This window comes from Gymnodraco acuticeps, unplaced genomic scaffold (assembly GCF_902827175.1).
Source record: "Gymnodraco acuticeps unplaced genomic scaffold, fGymAcu1.1, whole genome shotgun sequence".
Classification (NCBI taxonomy): domain Eukaryota; kingdom Metazoa; phylum Chordata; class Actinopteri; order Perciformes; family Bathydraconidae; genus Gymnodraco; species Gymnodraco acuticeps.
In genome coordinates this window covers 420,229-443,422 of record NW_022990501.1, presented here as the reverse complement: position 1 = coordinate 443,422, position 23,194 = coordinate 420,229, and the positions used below count along the sequence as shown (strand labels likewise).

The 23,194-nt window shown below is 39.5% G+C and overlaps 1 protein-coding gene across 1 annotated transcript; it reads left to right on the top strand.

Annotated features, from left to right (window-relative positions):
* Positions 1-8,432: 8,432 nt before the first annotated feature.
* Positions 8,433-22,747, top strand: mpp1 (membrane protein, palmitoylated 1). The gene is made up of 12 exons (XM_034226689.1): positions 8,433-8,767; positions 13,708-13,836; positions 13,929-14,007; positions 14,725-14,810; positions 14,921-14,989; positions 17,392-17,588; positions 18,637-18,740; positions 18,832-18,912; positions 19,089-19,169; positions 20,352-20,554; positions 21,804-21,878; positions 21,960-22,747. The coding sequence occupies exons 1-12, from the start codon at positions 8,645-8,647 to the stop codon at positions 22,134-22,136; spliced, it is 1,404 nt and encodes a 467-aa protein (XP_034082580.1). The 5' UTR covers positions 8,433-8,644; the 3' UTR covers positions 22,137-22,747.
* Positions 22,748-23,194: the final 447 nt, after the last annotated feature.

The following is a 23,194-nucleotide window of genomic DNA, read 5'->3' as shown; positions in this document are numbered from 1 at the left end:
AACAAGCTAGCCTGAGAAAAAAAATCAAAGAACATAAAGAATCACAAGCCCATGTAAAAGCTGCTGACATCCTTACATCTGCTTCATGTGAAACTATTCAACATCAAGTGCAGTCTATGCATAAATCTGAATTAGACACCACTATCAGAGTTTTTCGAACGGCATATAAAATTGGCAAACATAGCCGGCCATTCACAGACATGCCAATTGATTTGAATGTACAGAAACTGAATGGGCTGAACGTGGGCAGGGTTTTGCACTCCAATAAAACCTGTGGCGAAATCATCGACCACATAGCTCATGAGCTGAAGAAAAAAATGGCAAAAGACATTACAGAAAACCAAAGAAAACTCTGTGTTTTGGTCGATGAATCTACCACTATTAGTGGTAAAACGGTGCTTGTTGTGTGTCTACGCTCAGCATTAGCTGATGCTGAGCCCGAAACGTTTTTTTTGGGAGCTGATCGAGTTGGATGGAACAACGGCTGATGACATCACAAAGGCGTTAATGGAGTGTCTTGGAAGAGATTTTAACGAGGACTTTTTAGGTCAGTGTTTCGTTTCTTTTGCATGTGATGGGGCTTCAGTCATGCTAGGGAAGAGAACAGGCGTTGCTACCCAGTTGTGTAGTAAATTCCCAAGCCTGTTTGTGTGGCACTGCTCCAATCATCGTCTAGAGCTGGCAGTTGGGGATGTGGTCAAGGAGGTCTCAGGGCTCAATCATTTCCAGATCTTTTTTGACAAACTCTATTCCTTGTTCCATGCCTCCCCCAAAAATCAGAGGCAGTTAGCGCAGTGTGCGCAAGCAGTCGGACAGCGTCTCCTGGTGATAGGGCGTGTTTTGTCCATCCGCTGGGTGGCTTCAAGTGAAAGGAGCGTCAGAGCAGTCTGGGAAAACTACCGAGTGCTTCATGATCACTTCACAAATGCTGCAAACGACACGAGCAGGGATTCCAGAGACAGAGCAAAGTACAAGGGCCTGGATGATGTGCTCACATCTGCAACGTTTGTCAGCAATCTGGGACTGATGTACGATGCGCTCACAGAGCTCAGCGACCTCTCTCGGCAACTCCAAAAAAGAGAGATGACACTGCCTACAGCAGATAGGCTCTTAACTCGAGAAATACGAGTTTTTGAATCCATGGACACCATGCCTGGCCCACACATGACTACAGTTCATACAGCTCTAGCTGAGAAGTCCTTCAAGGGTGTTGCCCTGCGTGAGAATGGCAGGCTTGTACAGATCCATGCAGGTCAGTTTTTCCGCAGTATGGTAGAGAATCTGAGACACAGAATGACTTCCACAACCTCCTCTCATGTCAGCACAAGAGAAATCCCATTACATGGCCGGGAGGCCCGGGACAATCAGCTAATCCAGGACATGAAAGTGGAAGTTGGCCTGAAGAGGAGATAGACGTACAGTATGGGGACGTAGAGGTGCTACGTTTGTGCGAAGTGCTGAAAGTGGACAGAAGAGAGACTGTTCAGGGCTTTCGCGAATACAAGGAAACCAGGGCATCCCGTACACCTGCTGCCATGGAGCCTCTACTGAAAGCAGTCCGAACCATCGCTGTCTCCACTAGTGAGTGTGAGCGGGCATTCAGCTGCATGAACGATATCCTTACTGCAAAAAGGAATGCTCTCTCTGTCAGCCGACTGTCCAGCCTGGTTTTCATTAAATGTAATGGACCATCACTAGGACAGTTCAATCCGGAACAGTATGTGAGGTCCTGGCTGGCAAAGGGAAGGAGAAGTGCTGATGAAAGAGCCTGTCCAGCTCCAGCCCCTGATACTGATGTCCCCAAGGCCTTCTGGAGCCTTTTCTAACAATGTGAAGTATATTGCAAAGCAGCTCACCCAGTGAGAAGACTTTTGGCATAATGTGCCGATTTGTACAGATCCTGGAGATAGAAGGACTTCAGACCAACCAGGGAGTTATCTGATCAGCTTGGTGTTCAATGTAACTCTTTACCATGGCTCAGACTTTGTTACTTGCAGTTACAGTTTCTCATTTTAGATTGTGCACATTTTGCATTTGTTTTTACATGTTCTTTGTTCATGCTCTTTATCATTTTTCTGAGTTGGAAAGTTAGATTGCATCATAGTTTACTTTATACATATTTGTATTCTTCAGTGGTGAAGTATATTGCAAAGCAGCTCAGCCATGTGAGAAGACTTTTGGCACTTTTTCGTTTTTCGTTTTCTGAGTTGGAAAGTTAGATTTCATTCAAAATGTACAGAAATACTTAATTTTGTTAAAGCTTTTTATAAAAAATGCTTCTGACCAGAGCTTTGTTTCCTTGTCATTAATGTTGAACACCACCAGAGGGGCTCTCACCTGAAAGGTCTCTGCTTCATGTGTCTTCAGCAGAAGATCTAGACTTTGATTGCTATATTTTCAGTTAATATTGACCTTACTGAGCTTTAGCCATATCCGCTGCCTATCATAAAAAATGTTAAGTACAGTGAACCTTTCTAAAATATACAGTAGTAAAGAGACAAACCCACCAGCATTATAGTAGCCAAATTCTTGTTTGTGGGCTGTATATATAAAATTGACTTGAAAAAGTTGCTGATTTTAGAGTACTGGCACCTTTTTCATTCCAATTCAAGCACTGATTTCATGCTAAATGAGGCTCTGTTGCTTGGATATCACTAGATCCTGTTACAGCGTAATATACTTACATAACGATTGATGTGCACATTAGCATAATTACTAGCTAGCCGCTAGCTGCTAATTGCCGCCTCGTTAATATCAAATCCATCATAATAACATCCATTACCATGCTGTCATGAACGCACGGTGCTGTTACGTGTACGCAAATTGACGTGCTTGATGTGAACGAGCATTTTGGTTAAAGTTGCGCATGCGCTATGAGCGCACATACGGGTACTTCTCAGGCATGCCGGGTAATCTGTGACGTTTCACTCTCTCAAAAGTTGGGCCATTTTATCATCATGCGCTAATGAGCAACTCTCATAGGAATGAATGAGGCCCCGCCTCCCACGCTGTATCCAGGGGCCCATTCCAATAGTCCATTTAGCTTAGGAACCTTCCTAACCAAGTGAAATGACCCGGAAGTACGTCACTGGCAGCCATGATAAGTGCCGTTCCAATTCTCCAAATGAAAGGAAAGGAGGTTTCAAACTTCCTTAATAACCTCCTTTAGCTTAGGAACCACTGGACCTCCCTAACCGAAAGGAGAGGAGAAAATGCTGCCCCACAATGCATTGCAGCCGCAGCATTTGCCGTCACTCAACAGTCGGCCGTTCACGGAAACAACCGATTATGACCGAGAAATGATATCATGAAAGTTACGGTGCTTATTAAGCATTTTAAAACGTCTGTGGTAAGTTGCCAAAGTGCTTTTTTCTGAACGTTCATCAGTATTATAATCAAAAGGAGAAATATGAACGTTAGTTTTGACTGAAATGATCAAATAAAGTCAACATCTCACAGTCTTTACTGAGCTGTGTGGGGTTTGTTCAACTTTTAAAAGATGTTTGAATGGTGATATACACAGTGATAGATGTTAAGGACTAACGTTTATAATAATTACATTTGTATTGATTTTAAGATATGTTCATAGTTCATACAATCATACGTATTGGGATCATTTGTATTAATGTGGACCGGAGGGAGAGGGTGACGAGCATAAGTTTCACTTTCCTTTTTTATTTCAATTCCAACTTTGGTCATGAAGAATATGTTTCTCTGTTGTCCACGTTCATAAAGCATAAAGCAACAGCATCAGAGCACGGTGCAGAGTCTCTAGATGAGTTTACAGTAGTCCCTCGTTCTTATTGAACATCCATGTTGTAGTCCGCTGTATAGAAAACTGTAGTTTCCATAGTTTCCCCACAGCAGCAGACGCACATTCATGACGTCCGCTGGCGCATCATAAACACGTCAGATAGTGAAAGTGCATTCGGATTCTCTAAAGTACCGCGGTCTCTTCTCCTAAGTCCTTTTGAATTCTCCTATCCACTATCTCTTAACCCCGTGACGTTTCACTCAGAGGTCAAGGAATAGGAGATAGGGTTAGAATTTAGGAGCTGATTTTTGGATTATCGGAACGCAACCCAGTTCTTATTATACATCCATGGGGGAGACCGGAAGCCATTTCTTTTGAAAAAAAACTCCCTCTTCCCTGCGCGCATTGCACCCTGGGATATGCTAGGCCGCGGAGTGTACATCAGATGTATCCTTCAAATTGGGGAAAAGTAGGCTACATTCGTGGGCCGCATTCGGAGGAGTCTCGTCTTTTTTTTAAATTGGGACAGCCTTCTTTCGGCGGAAGTGACGTGTGCGGTCTACGCATATTTCTGCCAACTTTCATCATTGAAACAGAGGAAATCAATCATGTTATTTAACATCACCGGCAGTAACACAAATATCAGCAAAAGTGTGTTTATGGAGTTGTTTATTTGTATTATATGTGCCGCTATTTTCCGATAATCCAAAAATCAGAAAGAACTTTCTTTTTTTTAAAACTTTTTTTCAGAAAGTCACCTGGAGTTAAAGAGAGCGGGGCTGCGTTGCGTGCATGGCTTCCTTCTGCAGGTAACGGGGAGACGCGCCCTGTCGGCGGTCTCGTTCAGGATCCGAAAATACAATTTAAATATTTTGCACACTTATTTCACTAATTCCTAGTGTGCCACTGGTTACGGTGCCGCGTGCCAATGCTGGCACGCGTGCCAGGGGTTGCCGACCCCTGATCTATAACAATAGTCTTCATTTACAATATACACAATAGGCATCATTTTTAACATACATCTATTGCAGTGATGATGTCATAATAACATACAATTGTATAAAACACAATTTGCTTACATCTTTGTTCTCTTTTGAGAATCAAACAAAACAGATTTCAATTTAAAAAATAATGCAAACAAACAAGTGAAATGAACAAAATTTCTGAATTGCTTTTAATTCACTGTCAAGAGTGACAAGTGAGGAGGAGCAAAAAGTGAACAACGAGGGAGAGATTGAACAAAGAGAAAGAGTAGAGGACAGAGAGAGTAATTAAGATGGAAGAGAGGCTGCAGGTTATGGAAAGGAGAGAGACAAGGAAAGTGAATGTTGACAATGTTTTGTGATCATTTTAGCCTTTTCTGCATGTCCAGATCATTAATAGTAACAATCAACTGATTCTTATGATTACACTTTCAAAAATAATGTATGCTGCAATCAATATATTATCCAATTTGTGACCCCCCACAGGACTTAAAAAGCACCTAACTAGATCATGAAAATCCCCAAAATATCGGGGGGTATACCCAGTACTCAAGTTGTAAAAAAAAATCAGGGGGGATGGTGGATTTGATCATATACATAATTTGTGCTGATAACCCGCAGAGGGTGGGAGACCAACCAGCATAAAGATAATTATTATACTCCTAAAACAACATGCATGTTATGGATGTTCAGATACTCCTTTCATTGCTCTTGACCAAGGCACCTCAGAATTAGAGTCGGTCCCCGGGCTGCCATGGCACCACTAACATTTAGGGTCAAATGCAGAGGACAATTAGTGCAAAATCTTTTTTTCACTTTAATTTAAAGGGGGGGAGGGGATACAAAAATGTGGTTATAATGGAAGTCTATGGTACAAATCTTGTAGGTTAACAGTCCCTCATTTATTATTCAGATGGATCAACTGATTATACTAATAATAAAGTCAAAATAGTTTTTAGAATATTGAATTATAGTGTATTTTTTCAAAAAAAGCAGTTACTGGTATACGATCAAAACTGGTATCTAAAGGGTTACATTTGTATCGTAATTAATTAAATCATTATGTAAATTCTTCATGAAAAATTTGAGGAAAACAATTTGAAAAATATTGATCCGTCATCATTTTATTGCAGTTCAAATACAAATATTTTATGTTAACATTCCACTTGTTCAGTGGAGGGCCAACACACTTGATGAAAAGCAAGGCTGACATTTTATTCATTTTATTGCAGTTCAAATACAAATATTTTATGTTAACATTCCCAATGTTACTTTTTTTAACAGGGCATTAAGTGCAAATTGAAATTGTTTACAAAATGTGAAAATATATTAAAAGATTATACAGATAATACAAAATAGGACCAATGTTGTCAATGGCTGCCTACTCCACTCTCCCCCATCTCATAGAAGTTTCCAAAGATTTTCATAATCATGCTTTTTGGTCTCAATTTTTCTGGCTCTTGCTTTCGGATTGTTAGCTAAGCAATGGCTTTGAAGCCAAGTCTTGACATATACATCTGGTCTGAAGTTCGGAACTTGTTCAGTGGAGGGCCAACACACTTGATGAAAAGCAAGGCTGACATGCTTTTTACCTCCAGGGAGCTTCTAGTTGTGGTTAAAATGTTCATCTGACTAAAACCACGTTCACACTCAGCTGTGGAGATGACCAGAGTGTTCACTGCTTGAAGGAGGGGTTTCAGCTCTTCTGGTGCTGGTGGTATCATTTCATCAACAGTTTTGAGTCTTACCAGCTAGCTAACACGAGAGAAACACGTAGCTAAACTCCAAACTAAGTTGTTATTGCTGCTTATGTCCATAGATTCCACCTTTGGTGACTAAAGTAATGAGTAATGACTAAGATTACTGACTCTTGACTTACCTGAAATGTTATTTTTAGTATTTTTAAATATGAAGTCCCTCAGATCGCGTTGTCCTCCTGGTTGCTTGGCCATTGTGATGACCGTTACCTGCGCTTCTGGCATCGATCAAACAGGCGCATCACGGCGCTCTGGCGCCCTCTAGGGCACTCGCATAGTATAGCGTCAGTGACTTGGTAAAAATGTCATTGCGTGTGTGCGTGCTCCCTCGCCCACAGTATTTTACTCAAAATGCGCTAAATTAATGTTGAAATAGCAGTAATACCAGTGCCACGTTCATTGATAAAATTACATAAGGGATGGAAAGGGGGAATGGCAGTTTTAGAAGGGGGGTGATTTTGACCGTTTTTATTTCAGGGGGGATGCCATCCCCCCTCATCCCCCCTCAACTCGAGTACTGGGTATACCCCCGAACCTGAATTCAATCAATCAATCAATCAATCCCCCCCTAACATATTTGGACCTCGGTATTTAGGAAATCCTGGATACGGCCCTGTCTCTGCAGACGGTTTACATGCATAAAAAGCTATATAACACACAAGGGGACGGGTAAGAAAATCATGACATGGGACCTTTAAGAGCATTCCATGGAATATAACAAAACGTGTTTCTGAAGTGAATTACCCCACCTTTAATGATGGGGTATTTTTGGTGTCTGCCGGTGTATTAATAAATCACGAGATCTGGGTACTCTCCCATTGATGATCGGTAATTAGCACCCAGTATAACATACTGCAGCCTGACACGTTGTTTTATAATGGAGATCTCATCCAGTACACTGGGATCACAGTCAGTAGCACTCCGTTTATGTGCTTCCTGTAGCCTGGCAATGCAGCCCTGCTGAGGACGCTGCGGTAATGACGCATTCAGGTACTCTCGGAAATTTGAAAGTTTACATTAGGTGTCGAAGACCTGCTTGAAAAGAGAAAAATGAATGTAAATCATAATGTAATATGAGGGTGCCTTCAACACTATGGAGACAAATCTTTGATAACTGTACGTCTCGATTAATCTTTGTCGGCTTTCATACAACTATGATGATAAGATGAGCAAAAAATTACACACACCAAAAAACCAAACCATGTATTAGTGTGCTTCAGATGTTTCCAGACTGTTGCCAACTGTCTTAATTACTGAATGGATAGAAATAAAAGTATCAAATACATTTTGATCTCAACTATATATCTGTACATTTTCATGACTGCATTTTGCATGGTTGGGACTCTAGCGGTGACAAAATCAGTTCAGTCTACATTACGAGGAGTTAACATTCATATAAAAAGTAAAAGGTTAGGCCTATCCTAAAAATAGTTTATTGGCCAACTTACACTTGTTTTATTTATTGATTAGTTGATTTAATCAACAGGTGTGTTTTATACAAAGAACCAAGTAAAATCACCACTTTAAATTGTTGACAATAGATGTCAATTAAGACGTTACTGAGAAAAACCGTCTAATAACTGACTAAGAGGGGGTAGCCTATCTATACAAATGTATATCTACACAGCCTATACATGGAATGACCCTATAGTATATGTATATATGTATAGTAGCCTATATGATAGTTGGATATGCTATGACAATAAATACAGCGTAGAACAGAACATATGCTAAGCTCTTATATAAACATATCAGTGTAGTAGCTACCCCTTTATGTGGCCTTTAATAGAAGCAACAGACAACGCTTTATTTCTGAGAACCAGTCATTGATCAATGCATGACAACAACAAAAAACATCTCGAGTAGTGGGATTTCGGAGCTGACAGAGCGCACTTGAAGGCATCATAAGCCTGCCCCTATGATGCATGTTTACTTGCTTTGTCAGCGGTGTCCCCGCAGCAGCACATCTCAGGACCTTACGTGCTGCTCCTCCAAACCTTGGACTTTTATCTCAGAGTGACTTATCACACCGGCAGGGTCCTTTATCAGCATATTCCTCTATCGCAGCGCTACTCAGCCGGCCCCTTTGCGGACCTTTGAGCGGGGGCACGTCGGGTTCACAGGGTGTTTTTTTTCTAGCTAACGGAAAGATGACGTTAAATTCCAATAAAAACGAACCCGCTGTCGTCCTGGAGTCGGTGAGCAGCGTCCGGACAGCCCTCTCCGACCTGTACCTGGAGCAGCTGCTGCAGAACAAACCAAAGACTGACAAGGTAGGGGTCATTTCTTTTTTGTTGCTCCCCCATATCTTGGTGTTTGCTTCCGGGAAGTAGATATGGGGCACATGGACGTTGTTTGTCCCACTAAAAATAGACCCAGTCGTGTATTAATCATATTACAAAAACTGAATAATATCTGAAACAATTAGATATGTAGATGTTTCTCAAATCAGCTGGTCATTAACCTCTGCATTGCTCAGTATTGCTCAGTCAGCCATAGTTGGACCCCAGTAGACATTGCATTGGCATTTTCACTTCTGCATTCCCCCCAAAACTACATTGGAATCTTATGAAGAATTAGGGAAACGAGGCTTTGTCACGTGTAATATGTCTTTGACTATGTCAGTCAGTGCTATATAGCCATATACAAATGCCGTGTATGAATCCCATAATAGTCACGTTTAACTGTGACAGTCAAGTCAGCATAAAGTAACACCATTAAGCTTATTATCTGGAACAATGTTTGGCAATATCAAAGAAGGTTTATAGATGGAAAGTTATGTAAATGTTTAACAGTGCTTCTATGTAACTTAGCCTACAGCTACAAGTGCTTGGCTGCTGTTGATTTAGAGTCAACAGTCAGCTGAGCTTGTTTACTGCATCACATTATACCAGGTTGGAGTTTTAGGCATGAACTTGTTTTCAAGTGGAGGCCAGATTATGTTGCGAAACCATTGACTTTGCCTTCAAGCTAGGCAACAACTGATATGTGTGATTTAATGATTTGGAAAGTTAAATCCTTGACGACCTCCAGGCCTAAGCTTGGCTGCTTGTAATACCCAGGGAACTCTTTGTCCTAAAGCTCTTCTCTGAAACTGAAAAGTCAGCACTGAGCTGCTGAGGGAAAGGTTAAAGGAAGGAAACTCCTTTCCTGACATCAGCAGTTTGCATCTCAATAGCCTTGAGTTGCAATCTTGACAACGTGTTCTTCTACTCATTGCTGATTTGTGAAATCGGTGTCTTCAAGTGGACTCACGTGGTCCATTATCTCACAGTGCTCATTGCAGTAATGTGTAATGTTGCTCATAATGTGGTGGACAGTGTACGTTTTCAAATGACAGCAAAATACATTTATTTATAATGTCAAGGATAGCAATAAAGTATTAAACTACTTATTTCCATCATGGCCCTCTTTCCATAGCAATACAGGTTTACGCCGTATTGTACAACTATAGTCATCCGTAAACTTTACGGATGACTAGTTGCCAGGACCATCATATAGGATACATGAAAAACCAATGTATATTCAAAAAGAAGCCACGCCCAAAATATACCCTGTTTTATCACCTCTTAATTTGACCATTATTTACACACTAAACATCAAGCTGTTTCACATTTGTATACTAACGATTGAGATCATGAAGTCATGAAGTCATTGTCAGTGTAATTTTCTCATAGACTTCTATACAAATGTGACTTATTTTTGCAACCAGTGAAGTCGTCGTCTGCTGGCTACCATACTTTTTACCTTTCTACCTTGAGTTTGGTAATGCTAGGTAGTGTTGTTCTGCCTTACACTTCAATTAATGTGGACTAGCCTTACATAACCAATAATGCATTTCAACTCGAGGACAGTTACACAATTTGAATGTTGAGCCACATTTTTTGTCATTTTGAGAACTAAACAAGTCTACGCAAGTCAGGCTTCAGGCAGATGGGTCCTAGAATGAATAGCTTTTAACAGCCTTCCTAATTATTTCTGTGTAAACGATTCATATTAATCCAGTCCCATAGGTCAGACCTTTTGATCTCCTACTGTGTTCCTTCAACAGAGTAATCTCTTAGTCTTCTGGCAGGAGACTCACCCTAATTACTAACAAATTATGTCTTGGCTTAAAAGGCAAATCATCTCTGTATTCAGTCCAGTGTTTCCCATACATTGATTTTTTATTTTGGTTGTCTAATGAATAGTGAGGTGGGCTGATGATCGGAAGGTTGCGAGTTCAAATCCCGCCTGGAACACCACTACTAGTGTGCCCTTGAGTAAGGCACTTAGCCCTCAGTTACTCCAGGGTGACTGTCCCTGTAACTGGTCATTGTAAGTCGCTTTGGAATAAGGCGTCTGCTAAATGCCTAAATTGTAAATTATATTTTTGGGAGAATAAACCCCACAGATCCTCAACTCCGGTGTGTCTCACTCATTAACAACGCAACGCAGAGCAACAAGAATGTTGTCCCGAATAGGTTAAGAGGCCTTTGGCTTTTCTTGCTGGGGGGGGGTGCCCCCACAAATAGAATCAAATTCCGTGGGAAACACTGCAGTCATATTAGATCATGGCGCTTTGTGGAGAAAAACCGGTAGACAAGAGATATACATCTTAATAGTGTTTAATCTTATCCAGAGATTGGCTTTTTTTTCAAGGAATCTGTTGAAAAAAGCAACTTCAATCAATCAATGTTTATTTATAGCCCAATATCACAAATGTTACATTTGTCTCAGTGGACTTCACAGTTTGTACAGAATATCACCCTCTGTCCAACTTCAGCCCGTAGATAAAAAAAACACTGCTTTCTTTTCCTGAATTGGTTTAGCCTGTCACTCGGCCGTTTGCTTATCTTGTTGCTCCTTCACACCCAATACTGCCATCCAAGTTTCTGAAAGGGACATTATTGTAACATGTGTTTACTGTTAACAGTGATTGGAACACATTGTGACAAAGCAAAGTAATACTCTCTAATCATTTATCCCTTTACACTCTGACAGTGTGAGTGATTGATCTGATGGGGCTCATTGTCAAAATGCTGATGATATTCATTTAATTAAAAATGCCTTTCAGTGCCCATCAAAATCTAATCACATTTCACGTTTCATTCCCGTTGGCTACTGTTTGTAAAGATGCTGTCATTTGTTTCAGATAGTTGTAATTGTTTTGTGCTAACGCTTTACGATTTAACCTTTGTAGGTTCCTTGCCTAGTTCTGATGGTTAGTTAATAAAGTAATATGCTATGTGTCTAGAGGGAAACTACCCAATATTTGTCTATAGGTTTAGTTTTGGAAGCAAATTTCCACCATTGTGATGAAAGTAAAAATCCTTTGAGCCGTTATAATGACAACATATCTCAAAACAATTTAGGTTTACCTGAAAGGTGACCTAACATCCTAAAACTATAAAAACCCTGTCAGAATTAAGACTTGGTATCTTAAAATATTTTAGAAATGCTCTCTCTCTGGATAATGAATAATTTATCTGGAAATATTGACTTATTATCTCAAAATAGTGACTTAGTAGTCATTATTTTGACAAGGTTTCTCATTATTTCATTATCCTTTTCTCTTGTTTACTGGCAGAAAATGGGCTTCCGTATTTTACAGTTATTCCTGGCTATAAGTAGTTTCTCTAAATCGAATAAAACCCCACAATTGTCATAATTCAATACAAATTGTGGCGCTTGTGAGAAGTTTATTAACAACAGTCATTAGATCCCTAATGTGTGGTTCCACAAAATGCATTTCCTAATGTCTTTTAGAGCAGCTCTTTAGAAATATTAATGGGAGTTCAGTGAGAGAAATCAGTGTGTGTTTCCAGGATGTATTTGTATGTGGTGATTGATCTGCAGTCAGACTGCTGTACAGATTCCTTTCCTCAGAGGGTGTAATTTCATCAGTTCCTTCTGGGACTCCGGCCAAAACACTCCCTCCTGGTACAGAACAATCCTGAAATGTATCAGCACGAGACTGGTAAATAACTATCATGTTGCAAGCTCCTGCATTCATTTGAAAATGGTGTACTAAACAATTGTTAGTTTTATATTATAATAATGTTACCAGGAACACATATGTGTATTAAAAGGGTATAAATAAAACGAATCGAAAAAACTTGACGCAGTAATTCCTGCCTGTGTAAGACTCTAAACTGCTGTCACGGTGTGCACAGTATTTTAAGGCCCAGGTTTTACAGTAAGCGAGGAGGGGGAGGAGGAATGTGATAATAATATGTATTGGTTTATTGTAGTGCTGACGCTAGAAGATAGATAACAATTGTGTTTTTTTCCTGAAGCAGTTTTTATGATTTATTTCCGGCCAAAAAAATAAGTGCTGACTTAGGAAGTTATATATTTTTCAGCTTAGAGACCAATTTATATATCTTTTTATATTGTTCATTCATGGTTCTATATTATACATGTTATATTCACAGTAGGCCAGCTTACTCCCCAGGGATCAGGACCTTGTGTCATGTGGGTCCTCAGTGATGGCATTGTGTTTTACTTTTCTGTAGCTTTATAAATATATGGATTTAACTGTGACGGTGATTAGGACAAAGACCACCTTTCTTGCCACCATACAAAGTTGTTGTTTTAAGAACAAATATTTTTACTATATCATTATAATGATTTACAAGAACGTTATCTCTTCACAAGGCTATGCTTTTATTTTATTTGTTTCTTTTACTGGCAGAAATGAGCTTCCGTATGTAAACTATTCCTGGCTATAATTGTATTAACGAATAGTTTCTCTACATTTGGAAATAACAGTAATGTAATTAAACAATACAATAACTGGAGATTTCCTGTTTTTGGACCTGCTTTTTGGTCAGTTGTTAGATTCCTACACCAAACTTTTAATATGGCTTTTAAGACTCTTCAGAAAATATAACCTTGCTTGCATTATTGCTACTCTTAAATGTGTTCACCTGATAACTCAGGTGGTATCCATGACCACATGGACCAGCTGGACCAGATCAATGGACGTGGCTAATGAGGTGTTTATAACATCGGGTTAATTTTCAACCTCGAACATATGTTGAAACTGCAAGTGAAACGTGGCTGTTATCACACATTAGCATAACAAGTAGCAGCTATTAGAAATGCATGTTATAATGATCTGACTGACTGTAAATCTTGAGTTATATGACTTGCATGACGGGACGTTTTATTTAGATTGAGATAAAAAAAATGACCATTAATGTGTGTTTTTCTTTTTGTTTTTTAACAGGCTTCTATGCAAATCTATGAGAGCAAGGGAGCTGAGGTTTACACTAACGGCAGTGCAGGACACATGAATGGCACAGAACTGACCAGGATGAAAGAAGTGGAATTTGAAAAGGGTCATTCAGAGCCCATGGTATACTATCCCCACACACACGCACACACACACGCTTATATTTTAATATTTGTGTTGCTAATGCCTCCCCATTGACTGGTCTCTGTCTGCAGGGGGTCACTCTGAAGCTGAACGACAAACAAAGGTGCACTGTGGCCAGAATACTGCACGGAGGCATGATCCACAGACAAGGTAATTAATCCCATTTTCTTTTGAGTGCAAGTGTGTGAGTGTGCCGACCTGGTGTGTGTGTGTGTGTTGGAAGGAAAGTTCTCTAGTTAATAGTCCGTCCCAGTCACAGCAAATCTATCCAGGCATTAGTGGAGAGTGCACCCGAGGGGAAACGAGTGAAAGAGAAAGGAGACATGTTTTGTATATTTATGGATTTGTGGGTACTGAATTATTAATCAGTCGGTTTTATTTACCATCTTTCCATCTATCTCTCTACATCTTTACGTAGGTTGTACAACAAGATATCTATTTTATTTAATATTACTTATCTTTAAGTATCTTATTTTTATTAAGTGTTCAAACATGGCATTCTATGTATTATATCCAAATAAATTGTATTATTATTTTTTCAATATAATGTCTGTATAGTGAAGTAGGGCAACAGATAATTTATACTGTATCTCAGGCCATACACAAAATATTCAAGTTTAAATATTTGAATTGTAAATGACATTATTGAGATTAGACTGTTAAGTTTGGGATTTTTGAATTTCTCTTAAAATTGTGTTAACTGTAAACCCTATTTTAAGCATTTAACCAAAAATAAAAACATTTTAAATCCATAGACTTTTGAGACAAGGGGAGCAGACAAGTGCAAATACATGCTGACACATTTTCAATTTAGGACTTATATTTAGAATTACTATAGCTCTCCTTTTTTTCTCTCTCTATTACCAGGCTCCTTGCACGAAGGGGATGAAATAGCAGAGATCAACGGGAAAAGTGTGATTAACCAGACTGTAGATCAGCTCCAAAAAATCCTGGTAAGTTAATATTTGTTAACTTGGATTTTAAATTCAATGCAAATCTTTATGAAAGTATTGCACTCATACAACTAGATATACAAGTAAAACTGAATCATCTGTCCATGCAGAAAGAAACAAACGGAGTAGTCACTATGAAGATCGTTCCCAACGTGCAGAGTCGATCCCGAGCCTGTGAGGTAATGACATGCCCGGCAGAATATGCACTTGTGATTGTGAAGAATTTTTTGTGATTTTGCTTTTCTCCAAAATCGTTTAAATTTGCATGAATAAACCAAGAAGAATTAGCTCAACATCCAATGATAACTAGCGGTACAGTATAATCCACGTAGATGGCATTTGATTGCATTTCTTTCAGTTTTTCGATCTACAAATCACTCTTTAAAAAGGATTTTGTTCTCTGTGAATCAGGTGACCCTACTGTTAGTCAATGAACAACCCAGGTGACTATACAATGAGTTTACATTTAAAGTCACTCACATTAGTTTTGCTAGTTTCAACTGAACCACTTTGGTAGTGTATTTCCTCCTGCCATCTACTGACCATATCACAATTTCTCCACCTGCCGATAATGTGCTTTTTGTGCATTAAGAATGGCAGCTTGCTTATTTGAACAACATTTAACAATAGTCTATGGCAATTTGGAATAACAAAAAATGGCTTGAATTGAATTGCCACGAAGAGGAAATGAATACCGAATTCTAAGTTAGGACTTTACTGTGGTCAGTGATGGCAGTCTACCTAAAAGCTTCTAGTCCATTACTATATAGGCGTAGAGCATCATTTTTGGTGACCCAGACCACTCCAGTATACCCACTTTGGTTACAAAAAAAGTTGTACTTATTCGTCTGTGTACAGCTACCACTTGGAGTAACTTGGCGAAACCACAAATGTTTCTTAACTCTACTAACAATAGTATTACTTTACCCTGAAGAGAATTGACATGTGTTCCTGCTGTGATCTTTGACAGTTTAGGCAACAATAGTAGAGATAGTATTCTAATCTGGGGCATTAACAAGCTTTACGCAAATGCTCAATTGGAGGTAAAGAAATGTATTTTCAGTTTACTCTCTTATGTTTTTTTTGGTTTAGTGAATTAAGCTGTCAAATATCACATCATGAGCATTTGAATTCTGTGTGAGGGTGGATTTCCTTATTAACATTTTCAGAATCTGAATGTTTTCTGTTTATAAGTCCCTAAATAATTGTTTATTCTTGAGAATTGAGACACATATTCAGGTACTCTAAGTCCAATATTTGCTGATTCAAACATCATAATGATAAGCTCTCAATAAAACAATATAGGTGGATTTTGTAAGCTGTTACAACGTCTGGTGCAACGTTAAATGGAGAGTTTCACATGAGAGCAATCACAATATAGCTGAGGTTGATATTTTGAATATATATTCCACAATGCTTTATGGCTTAAACATTGAAGAAGACCAAAATATTTAATTTCAAGCTTCGCGAGAGCTCACTTTAAAGCCAGAGTGGTGTAAATAATGACCGTCCATCATGACTGAGTATTTGCTTGACTGAGCAAAGTATTTTCTCTGTGTATTGCTCAACTGCAAAATATCTGCTTCTTGTGCAACAAATATGCAAAGAAAGTGCTCCGTAAGCATCTGGCACAGCAGTGTGTCATTTATGACAAATATAACAGATTTAATTAAATGTGGACAAAGGGTTTTAATAGAGCTCAGACAAACTAGATTTGTTGTGTTTCAGAATGAAATGGTTCACTGAAACGTACTTTAAAAAAGTTTTTGTTCAGCAGCAATAAGTACACAGATGCCGGAGAAATTCTTCCTTTGTTGATGGGATAATGTAATGGCTGTAGAATAATGACACCAAACCTTTAAAGGGGCCATATTATGTTTTTGGGAGTTTCCCTTTCCTGTAGAGTGTCTTATAGGTTTGTGTGTTATTTATTAAGTTATTTCCAGAGGGAGTTTCTTTCCCACCACCACCCTCCCCCCGTGCCTGAAACGCCTCCATTGTAGTCCCTTGTTTACTTCAGTAACATAGTGACATCACTACGTGACTCTCCCTCTTCTATTGGCTAGCACTTCAACACATTGTACTTGATAGGCTAAGGGGTGGGACATCTCTGCGGGTGACTAATCATAACAGAGCAATTAGTTAGGGGCCAACTCGACAATTTAGTTTATGGTTGCTATCCCCAGTTAAGAACAACCAGAGTAATGTTAACTCTACCAGGCAAAAGAGCCAAAGAGCTTACGAGGAAGAAAAGGCAAAGAGTTGGTGATAAAACATTTGTATTTCTAATAAGCGAGTACATAAATAACTTGCCTACTTATTAATACTACTGGGTCTTTTTCTCTGCACTGAGTTCTGGGTTTCTTGTTCTTCGGGATTCGTTAGGACTAACGTTAGCTAGGCTACTAGCGGTAGCCATGTTGCTAACAACATAGGAACAAGGAGATCAATCTTCTGTTCATATAAAAATCAACGAAACGATAATATCTTTTTACCCTCTTTAGTTGTTGGAAGCTCTGAGGTATATGATGGTTGTCTTTGCCACAGTGGAACCAACTGTAACACCACTCTTCATCCACAGGTGTACATGCGGGCCCAGTTTGACTATGACCCCGCTAAGGATGACATCATCCCGTGCAAAGAGGCAGGTCTGAAGTTTAAAACTGGTGACATCATCCAGATCATCAACAAGCAGGACCCTAACTGGTGGCAGGGCAGAGTGGAGAGCAGCGTGGCTGACTTCGCCGGACTCATCCCCTCCCAGGAGCTGCAGGAATGGTACACAGCTCTGTCAAACCATCTGAATCTTAATGTAATGTGTCAAGGGCGTAGGTCTCATTTAAACATTGACAGGGCACATATTGGACAGGGGGTTCTGCACTAGGAACAGCATCAAATGCTTAATTTCTGGGGTCCTGGTAATTTGTAGTCACCAATTTAAATTGTAAATAACTTTAGTTACGCAATGCGAAAACACAAATTAAGGTGACAGTAAAATGTCAAGCATCCTTTATGGCTCCCCTCTTTTGTGTTTGTAGTTTAGCTGGGGAAACCACTTTAAATGAAATGTCACACCTATTTATGACAACGATACAATAGTTCATTTAAAATAATTTATAAACACTTTTTATAGCTATAACATGTGTTCCAGCTAAAAATAAGATAAAAGTCAAAACTTTCTGCACTTTCTAAATATATCCTCTATATCTGTGTTCTCTGAGATATCGTAATATTTTTGACAATATGGTGACAATATTATAAGAAAAAAGTCCTCATTCAATGAGAATAAAGTTATAACATTTAAGAATGAAGTCATAAATTAATGTTAACTTAATACTGAGGTAGAAAATATAGTATAGTGTGCGGGGAGGCGTGTGGTGCAGTGGGTTGTGCGTTGGTGTTGGGATCGGGGCTCACAGGTTCAAACCCCACTGCAGTCAGCATGTTGTTGTGTCCCTGAGACACTTCACCCCAAATTGCTCCTGTGGGGATTGCCCACAGTATTGAGTATTTAAGTCGCTTTGGATAAAAGCGTCTAACAAGTAACGTGTAGTGTGTGTGCAGTGTAGCGTCTGCCTCTGCTGGGTGACGCCAAATCTACTTGGATAAACCATACAGAGAACTGCAGTACAAACTAATACTAAAATTGGTAGTAAATTAATAATGGCAAATGATTAACTCTATGCATGATTGTGATAACATATGGTGTGTGATCTGTCTCAAAGCAAATGTTTGACTTTTTACTCATACAGTATAGTATGGCTATGTTAGTGCAACATCAGCATAGCACTGATTGACCTTGAACTAAATCTCTCTTCCCATGCAGGAGGGTGGCGAGTAAAAGCAAGGCCAGGCAGGGCAGCCAGTCCTGCAGCCCGTTTGGAAAGAAAAAGAAGTGCAAAGACAAGTACCTGGCCAAACACAGCTCCAGTGAGTGTCTCAAAGGAATCTTGATATGTTTTCTTTATTCATACTGCAGTGTGGGTTTGTCTGTAAAAAAACTAAATATTTTCTGTTGCAGTTTTTGACAAGCTGGATGTGATTTCTTATGAGGAGGTTGTTCGGCTCCCTGCTTTCAAAAGGAAAACACTGGTGCTTATCGGTAAGCTACAGTATTTATTAGTGGTATAACATTCTAAGAGGCATAATAAGGCATTTCTGATCATCAACACTGAACACATGTTTCAAGAATATTACTTGAAAATGCACATCACTCTAATTAAACCTCAAATGTTACATGAAATGTCATTGGAAATAAAAACATGCTTCTGTTTTTAGGTGCACCTGGCGTAGGAAGGAGCCATATCAAAAATGCACTATTGACCAAATACCCTGAGAAGTTTTCCTACCCTGCACCACGTATGTATAACCACTTTCCTTTCCTTAGATCAGGGGTGGGGAACCTCCGGTCCCCGGGCCGTATACGGCCCGCGAGACCATTTGGTGTGGCCCTCGAGGTAATTTATAAACACACGCAAAAAAGAAAAAAATTAAAGAAATCTAGACCGCAAAATAATTAAACAAGTGAGTACCTGTTTTTCCTGGCCAAGGTCAGGGTCATTGAACACAACACATGCCTAACGTGTCATCACGTGGTATGTCTCGTCTGACAGGGGTGTAGTTCTGACGGGGAGCACCAGAACGCCGCTCCGCTCCGGCACTTCCAAAAATTGCATTACCCATAAGGAGCCGTACACATGCTGCAGTTTTTGCGTGGCTGTGTCTTTAGCTGAAAGCCCAGTGGCGATCTGTCATACTGATCATACAGTCAATAACTTTGTTGTTATTAGCATCTGGTTAGCTAGCTATGCTAACGAATATAAGAAGCTTTTTCTACAACCAGTGAGGTAAAGGCACATCTTTATGTGATCATTATAGTTATAAAACAAATAAGAGAATAAAGTAAACAGGTATAAAATACTATATGACAGTAAAAAAAAAGTTGTTATTAATAAACAAGAATACAGTTTGAAAGGAGAGTGATTTGTAAAATACCCATAAAGAAAAAGAAAATCTGCTAACAGTTCTGTTTCATCTGAGTGTTGAGAGATGTATCCAGAGATCTCCTAATGTTGCTCTCAAAGTGCACCAGATTGATGCTTTTAACTTCAACATTTAAAAAAACAAATCTTCCCGGGGGAGCATGCCCCCCGGACCCCCCTAGAGGAGGTTAGGTCCCCCCCCCCCCACTTAAATCATGTTCACATGGATAGGAGTCTAAATACATTTGCACACATCTTGTGTCCATATCTTTCTGTTTGGGTGGTCAGGCCACAACCGTGCATGTGCATGCATGTGTGAGTCATGGCAAGATATCTGGATTAAGAGGTTGCTTTTTCTTTGCACAGCATGAAAGAAAGGTGAAATGAGTGGGCTGTGATTTTAGTATTTTTAAGCAGAGGTCAATAATTTGTACGGCCCTCGGAGGATGTTGAAAACATTGAAATGGCCCTTGAGAGGAAAAAGGTTCCCCACCCCTGCCTTAGATGAACAACATTTGCTGAAAAGTCCTTTAGCTAAGTCTTTGAACTTTTTCCACAGACACCACCAGACCCCCACGTAAAGAGGAGGAGGATGGACAGGAATATTACTTCATCTCCAACGAAGCCATGACCAAGTGCATCTCAGGAAATGAGTTCCTGGAGTACGGCAGCCACCAGGGATTTATGTTCGGTACCAAAATTGAGACCATCCAGAAGATCCACGAGCAAGACCAAATCTCTCTGCTGGATGTAGAGCCGCAGGTACGCATTCATCGACTGTTCTGAAGACATCACATGACACAGCTGTGATGGAGGCAAATGTTACTTTTTGTTTTACTTTACCCAGAGTTACATAAAGTTAAAGGGTGACCTTTCAAAGAGGATAATAACTTGCATAACCTGAGAAACAATATTAAAATTCCCCCAACATTTTTGTTATGGATAAAAAGATGCACCCTGTGAAAGTAAATGGCACGCTAAATATGTTTCCATGTAATAAACAGTTTGTTCCTCACTTTTTAATAAGAAAAAATATCCCATTACAAAACGTATAGTTAAATAATGGATCCACCTTCAGTCCTGATCATAACTACCAAACTATGTATTTATTTAACTATTTTAATGCCAGTTTGTTTACATAAAATGTAAAAAGAAAATATTAAATACTATGGGGAATTCGTATCTTTTATTATTTTCATGATGTGTTAAAGATTAAACAAAGATCATGTATTTCTAATGCATTTCCATTTAGTCCATAACCCCAACCTTAATGCATATTATGTAACCTTAGAAGAAAATCTTAAACTACCATAAAAATACTAGATATCGTTATTTTCATTGTTTTTCTTTTTTCTTTAACACCAGTTGTAGCGTCAGCAGGAACAGACATTTGTCGCCGAGAGGCTGAAGTCGGGCCTTGTTGCCTTTGTCAGACACGCCATCACAAATGAAGTCTGGTATCCAAAATGCGTTGAACAAAAAGCTTACTTTAATAAAGATCACCAAGTTATTGTAATTTTCACACATATATACTGTCTGAATAATCGAGCTGAGAAAAAGAGAGCGACTCTCTCGCCCACACACCTCACACAGGTGAATAGGTGGTTATGTTACCCATGGGTGCCGCCCATACCCATATGACCAAACTGATCTATCCCATAATAGATCCATAAATAATAAGATTATAAACAAAGCCCAATGCAAAAATGATAAACAATCAAGCACCCAAATAAATCATACCTCAGAAATCCCAACACTGACATTTCTGGCTCCGACATCAGTCCGGATAATACCTACCAAATGTTACTTATTTTAACCCTTTAAAGGCCACGTAGGTTGTTTATTGAAAAGAAAAAGCTACAAAAATGTTTTGACACATTAGAATAGGAGCTGTGGTTGAGCTTCCAAAATGAAAAGAATAATATGACGTCTGTGTTGTGAAACTGGTGAGGTATTGTAAAAGGGTAAATGATGCTAACAAAATTCTCTTTTTCCTTTCTTCAACATTTAGACCTTGAAAGTCTTGCGGACGGCTGACTTTGCACCTCTGGTGGTGTTCATCGCTCCGACCAACACATCTGCCCAGGTGCTAAATCTTTATCTGAATACACTCGAGTCATTTTAACACCATCCTGCATCTGCTAACCCTCTGTGTGTTTCCTCGTAGACGGAAAACCTGCTGATGATCCAGAAAGAGTCTGACGCCATTTTGGCCACATATAGACACTTCTTTGATGTGGTTCTCGTCAACAACGACGTGGATGAAAGCGTGAAAGGTGTGGAGGAGGCCATGGAGCAGGCCACCTCCACCCCCCAGTGGGTGCCTGTATCCTGGGTGTACTGACAGAGGTCCGGCACCAGAGTAATACCTTTTCTGTTTCAAAAAAGCAGTGCAATATCACTCCTTACACGACACGAGTTAGTGATGTCCCAGGTGTGTATGGGTTTACTTTTTTTAATTGTCACTGAGATTTTTCTTTTTTGCACAAATGCAACCAAAAAAAAGCAATATGTGGAGATGTTTAGAACCTCATCAGGGTTGTTTTGCTTGATTGTGTAGGCACGTATGCTTCAGGTTTTTTTGAAGGTCGTTGTGTAGTTTTGGTGATACACATCTTTGCGATTGTTGGGGAACGTGTGAAAATGCAAAATAGGACCACAACTGTGAATGAAATCCTCTTTTTAAATGAGAGGATTTTATCATGTTAAACAATATTTCTGGAGTCACTGTGTGTTATTTTGTTTTCTCATTAGATTGTGCCATGAAATTGAGATCCTGAAACGGTTTGTTCAGTGTGTGTAACTCCATACGACTATAATGTCTTCTACACCATGCCTTTTTGTCCGTCATTCAAAACCTCACTTGTCTTGTCATCAAAATTGTATACCTCATGGGGTACTGTAAAGGCACTTTTAAAACAAAAAAATAAATGTCCCAGCTTCTGTTGAAACTGATTCTTTGACTGTTGTGAAAATATCTTCTCTGGAGCCTTTTAGGACAAATATGGCAGACAAATCTTCAAAGTTCCTTCAACTTTAAATCCACATAAGACAGGAAAGAACATGGCAGTTGTCACTGACTGTAATGTAAGATTTGATATTTATACTATTTTATAGTTTTAGATGACATATTGCCAGTTTGGTCCTAGACTAAACTTTGTTTTTATGTTTGCTGTCCACATGGTTCATCGTGTGTGGTGTGGGGTGGTGGTGGTGTGTGGTGTTGTGTGGTGTGGGTGTGGTGTGGTGTGTGTGTGTGTGTGGTGTGTGTGTGTGTGTGTGTGTGTGTGTGTGTGTGTGTGTGTGTGTGTGTGTGTGTGTGTGTGGTGTGTGTGTGTGTGTTGTGTGTGTGTGTGTGTGTGTTGTGTTGTGTGTGTGGTGTGTGTGTGTGTGTGTGTGTGT

What these genes read in the sequence shown, in the direction of transcription:
- mpp1 (XM_034226689.1), top strand. Translation starts at nt 8,645, where the DNA reads ATGACGTTAAATTCCAATAAAAACGAACCCGCTGTCGTCCTGGAGTCG. An exon ending in GTTTTCCTACCCTGCACCAC is followed by an intron (nt 19,170 to 20,351) that starts GTATGTATAACC and finishes CTTTTTCCACAG; the next exon opens with ACACCACCAGACCCCCACGT. An exon ending in CGACCAACACATCTGCCCAG is followed by an intron (nt 21,879 to 21,959) that starts GTGCTAAATCTT and finishes GTTTCCTCGTAG; the next exon opens with ACGGAAAACCTGCTGATGAT.